The sequence below is a fragment of the Diadema setosum genome, chromosome 9, assembly GCF_964275005.1.
Source record: "Diadema setosum chromosome 9, eeDiaSeto1, whole genome shotgun sequence".
Taxonomy (NCBI): Eukaryota; Metazoa; Echinodermata; class Echinoidea; order Diadematoida; family Diadematidae; genus Diadema; species Diadema setosum.
The window spans coordinates 12,063,201-12,069,200 of NC_092693.1; the positions used below are offsets into that span (position 1 = coordinate 12,063,201).

Below are 6,000 nucleotides of genomic sequence, written 5' to 3' on the forward strand. Positions count from 1 at the left end.
TGGTTGTAACCAGTCTGAACTAGATCCGTCATGCTTGTTGACAGCAAACAGTTGTGTGTAGTGATGCTGATAGCGTAAAGCACACCACTCCCCGATCACCACTAATGGCGCTAAGAACACCGGAGTGACAATCACGCATCAGCAGAAATGTCGCTAACAACTTCTTCCCCTTTCTAACTCACGTCTATTACATAAGCTAGAGAATTATACAGGTGTTCATAATTCACACTTATTGTAAAGCTTTATAGATTTGTCAAAGTGTGATGATCAGTGATCCAGGGCATATTTGTAACTTGTGATTTTTTTTTTTTGTAAGTTATCATCAGGCATACAGAAAGCATTCATATAGGCCTATAGTTGCATTCATATAGTTTTAACATCAACAAAAATCTCTCAAGCATCTCTCAATTCACATGGTCATCATTGTTCTTATTCACACACAAAAAAACTCAAACCCCACTTACTTATGCGCCTATATGTACCCTTTTCCTCAACCTATATCCAAAGAAATACACAATCAAAATAAGTTCTATTTGTGGGGATGCTAGCGGCAAAGCAACTAAATGTTTTTATTACGATATCGTCACAATCATCTGCACTGACCCGTTCTCAAAGGGGAGCGAGCACCGAAACTCCATCAAACTGAACAAGTCTGGCAGAAAATCCTTTCATTTGCGTAAACCCAATCCTGCATATTTCTGTCTCAAGTAGCAGGTATTCAATGTTGCAGCGATATCCACTTTCCTTCATATGAATCTTGTGAGCATAATATCACCGCATCCATCTGCCCTAAGATCATTACATGCAAATTGGCAAGGCAAGAAGCAGATCGGTGTCGATTATTCCGCTTTCTGTATAACCCTTTGTTGTTATTGTCGATGATTGGCGTTTGCTATAGGAATACAAAATTTGTCATATCACCAGGAGTGAAAATTAACAACGAACGTTGCCATGGTATCGTTTAGCAATTCTGGATCCTGTGCTCGTGTAAAAAGTAAATCCACATTATGTTTGCTTTTCGTAATAAGTTCCATGTCTAATTCATTTAGGCCTATGCTCGAAATGTTTATCACATGGAAAAGTCCTACTGAAACGTGTCTGAAGCGGGACACAAGACAAACAGCGAGCAGTCACTGCACGGTCGCGGCTTGATCATCATGTAGTGCGGTGCATCATACATTATCCATGAAAAACAAACGTCTGGAAATCAGACTATATACTGCATTGTACTTTCTGTGTGTTGTTGTTGCGGGTGGGGATCAACGCGATGTTAGCCATCGTTTTCTCTGTTCGAGGCAATATAGGCTCCTTGCTCCAAGCATCTCACAGCCTCCTATATTCACAGTCGTAATTATCAATTCGCGATTACAAGCTATGTTTCGAGGAAGAATAGGCCCTACTTCATTACTCGTTACAAAGAATACTGTGAATCAACTTCAAAGAATATTGTAGTATGGGAAAATAAGATTATGATGGAACCCTTCTACCATAATGTCTACGCCTGTTCACATCGAGTGATATTGCAAGGGTATAGTATACCCTGACCACATCAAAGAGTCGCTGCCATGAACGCGCTTTTTTACTCACTGATATTAGTATGTCTTTCCATAATTATGTCACCCTAGTGTGTATAATCTGATAGAGCTTAGGTGTCACAATAACCCCAAGAGTTGACGAGGTGACTCCAAACAGGGAGGTGGGAACCTTGCTAGCTGCTCCAAAACATGTATACCTCCTGAGTCCATGTGATCGTGAGAGGAGCGGCTGTGTTCATGAAGACATGACACATGCTTACCACCTCACGGAATCTCTTACGATCGTTCTGCGATTGATATCTAAAATGATATACTCCATGCCGCCTCTAATAGTGAGCTGGTTCTTAACTTCTCTGACTTCCCAACATGGCTTCGTCTACAAGATTTATCACATCTCAAAGATTTCGCGTCATTGCAACCATTTATGACGCTGAAAAAGATATTTGACACGGTCAAAACAGTGTTTGATTGCCGTTGTTTCTGGATGCAAACGGCAAAGTTGCGTTTCCCCCTGTACTCAAGGGAGCTGATAGATCAAGATCACGTTACTCTTGACCATCGATGAGCGACCACTATCATTGACATCTGTAGGAAACATGTAAGCTGGACCCAAGGAGGTATGATACCTCCTTGCGCTGCTGGACCCGATTAAAGCCCAAACATCGGGCGTACAGTGATTAAAGGGATGGTACCGTAGGGGCCTATTGGTGGAGATGAGAATTGGGCTTTTAACTTTTTGCGAGATACCAAGAAAATACTTATGAAAGAGTACAGATCATACCATTTTAAGAGGAATTCAAAGTTTATTTGATGAAAATCGGGTTTGGAATGACTGAAACATCAAAAAACAAAGTAAAACAAAGCGATCATAATAAAGACGTGGGTCCCACACTTATTAGAATCGCTCCGTTTTGGATATCTCAGCCATTTCAAAACCAAATTTCATCAAATAAATGTTGAATTCCTCATGGAATGACATGCTCTTTCTTATTTCATAAGAGGTTTCTCATTATCTCACCAAACAAGTGTTAGAAACCTGAAATTAGGTCTCAACCAAAACTATACAATCCCTTTAAGTGGCGCTCACAACAAGTCCAAATAACAATCACGCACTCATTAACAGTGAAAGGTCGTTTTACGTTCAAGAAGAGGACAATGAAACAAACAGAATGCCAAAAGTTGATCTAAATAAAAAATAAAACAATTCCACTTCATTTCATTTCAACAAAAGGAACTGATTGATAGCAAACATTCTTTAACATATTTATACGAACTCTGATTCCATGACATCATCATCAACTCAGAATTATAATTTAACACAATGTGACTGTGATTCTTATAACTGTGAAATGTGAGATACTTCTAAGACAAAAAAAAAAAACAAAAACATCGAATCTTAACTTTATTCCGTATTCGACCGTTTAACATAGCTTACTCCATCGAAGTCAACTTCATTGAATACGGAGTACAGTCACACTGAACCAGTTTGAAACATGGCACATTACTCCTCTGAATCACAGTTTGCCGCCACATCAGTTTCTCGATGTCCTCTCAAATTGCGTGAAATTCGTGTATTATTTCAAATGAAATTCATTAAAAACAAACTTCTGCTTCATTGAAATTCGTGAGGTTTCCGGTCTGACTCTGATGATGTATTGTTTCACATTGTGTTTATCACGCGACGCAGTGCTCTGTGGTGAAGGGAAGTGGGAGAGAGGCCTACCACGCACTTTTCCTAACCGGTTGTTCATTACAGCTGAGAGAGGACAATAGTGTCTCGAAATAACAGTGCGGGTGGAGAAGGTCGAATTTACACATCGGTCGGAATCAGCTGTTCCGCAGAGGCAGACAATGGAAGCGTGAAGTGCCAATGGGCAAGTGTAGTGCTAGCGTATTGATTATTGAGGCTGCGAGATTGCACAGCTATGGGCTTCGCCAGGAAGCTTGGTAGTTTACTCACCCGTTTCGATGGCCGATGACTTGAAATCATCCTGCAGGGGTCCAAAGAGCAGTGGGTAGCTGTGGATGTTTCCCCAAGACACAAAGTAGACGATGGCCAGAGATGCCGTTACGATCCATTTCCACAGATGTTGGAATCGACGCGGCAGAATTCCCGGACACGAGAAGCGATCGCAGCAGGTGCACATCGTAGTGGTGGACGGAGCTAAGAGCAAGGACGGCTTTGATTTTAGACAACTGGTCCTTTTAGCCAGCTTCAGTCACAGAGGAGGTGCTGGGTCAGCTCAATACTCCGGTCCGTGAGAGATGGACGGACGGCAGCAGGGTATCTAGCTGCCTCACTGTCTGTTCATCCAACATGCAGAGCTTGCTCAAATTCAAATGGAGTGCTCTGAGAGATGGAAAAAACAGACAGTCGTCGTAACTGCAGGTCAGCAACAACTACTGGACCCTCTCTCAGCACGACGCTGGCGATTGCCTCCAACCCTGCGCCTCGGGACGATGTGAGCCTGTGAAGCTGATATCTGTTCCCGATGCGCGATGATGTCTCTCGCCGAGACGATTCGCCGGGCCAGCAGCTGCGAGCGACTCTGCACCTACGTCCTACAAGCTAAAACGACATGCCAGCAGTGACACTAAGCGGTGATTTCAGTGGAAGTGTCAACCGCGCGATCAGCTGATCGCTGTTGTGCGATCTATATTCGGCTACCAAACACAAACAAACGCACGCATTTCATCGCGAATTTCACCTGCCCGCAAATTTTACGGCCTCGTACGTACGGTTTCCCAGGCACACATTCACACACACTCAACACACACACCTCACTGACACACACCTTTGTCGGTCCAATTTGCCAGTGTACGGAAGCTGTATAATGAATGATTCGACCGGATGGTTTTTGAGGGAAGGCCTGAAGGCCGAAGGAGTATCACGATACACATTTGAGTGGATTAGATTCACATTGATTTTCCACATCATCGTAAAATATCAAAGTTCATTCGCAATAAAAATAATGTGAACAATCTGGCAAGTATTTCACAAATTTTGCAACAAGTGCACAAGTATTTCACAAATAAATACCGCAGGAATATTTGTGATTACAACTGTAAATGCGCAATAAACATTGCTAACTTTTCGAACTTCGTCGCCTATATAGTTCCAATAGCTGTGTTCGGTTATAACTATTTTTGCTTCTTTTTTGTTTCTTTCTTTTTTTTCTTTCTTTTTTCTTTCTTTTTTTTTTTTTTTTTTTTGGGGGGGGGGTCGATTTATGCCACTCGCCGGAGATGGTTTTAGTATTTCCATGTAGGGTTGTCATGACGAATTTTTGTTATGATTTTAAGCGAGCTCCAATACTGTCATAGAACGAGGTAAAGACCTGTGATATACCTATATGCATATATTCTATTTCATGATTGATTTTGTAGAAATTGTTACTGGTTATCTCCACTGAGATTGCTATGGTCACAGCTACTCATCAGAACTGTCTTGATAATTAGTTCAGTCTTTTTTTCTTGGGGGGGGGGGCATACTCGTCTACGGACGAGGAGGGGGAGGGGGATTAGTGCTCGTGGTTGATTGAGTTAAATGCCAATGCTCCGATCAGTAAATTGCTATTAGATCAATTGCAACTCTTTATGTAACAGCTGTCAGGTCTCGAACGAAATCCAAGAAATTGCGAAACTCTAAAATTCAATATTTTCTAATGAAACTGACACTATATCCTGTTAGTTTGATTTAACTCCACGCATAAGTAGTCATGGTGAACATGAGGCGGATTTTTCTACAAATGAAATGAAAGCAGAGTATAGTCTGTCTGTCGTCAGACAGACACACAAAGACAGACAGACAGGCAGACAGACAGACAGATACACACACACACACACACACAAACACACACACACACACACACACACACAAATAGTAGACTGCAAACGAAATCCCCTATATGAGTATATGCACGGTAAGTAACTTTTACAAAGACATGCAATGAATCGGTCAATCTATTAGAATTTGACACTGAAAATCATTATCAATGGAAAGCACTTAAACAGCAGAGGAAACCACGGGATGTATTTTGGCATCTTATATCCATTATGGTAGCTTCACTGTGCTATGAAAGCTTTAACGTAAACATAAAAAGTACATGTATGCAGCACGGAATTCCAGTATCAAATGTATTGTTTACCATTGGGAGCAGTGATTAAAAAAAAAAAATCACATTCGATGCATGTGTATAGGTCACTTACATCACAAAACATTCTGCCATATAAAACATTTCGCAATAAAGCCTAAAATGTAAGAAGATATCAGTAATTTTCTCAATAAACCATAACTGTATAGACGGTTTATTCTTGAAACGATTTTATTATAACTATTGTTCACATTTTGTATATCTAACAATACTTAACATTGATTATACTGATTAAAAATTTTACGTTGCTTGTTTCTGCCCCTGACTCACATTTTAAATCTATTCTGAAGCACTAAAGCTGGGTTTCTATT

The 6,000-nt window shown here is 40.9% G+C and overlaps 1 protein-coding gene across 1 annotated transcript in view; it reads right to left on the bottom strand.

Annotated features, from left to right (window-relative positions):
- The window catches only part of LOC140233009 (monocarboxylate transporter 13-like), a 43,122-nt gene extending 39,072 nt beyond the window's left edge, over window positions 1-4,050 (bottom strand). The window contains exon 1 of the mRNA XM_072313115.1: window positions 3,496-4,050. Within this exon, the coding sequence (XP_072169216.1) occupies window positions 3,496-3,682 (187 nt within the window). The 5' untranslated portion in view covers window positions 3,683-4,050. The remainder of the gene's footprint in view (window positions 1-3,495) is intronic.
- Between the last annotated feature and the right edge of the window lie 1,950 nt (window positions 4,051-6,000).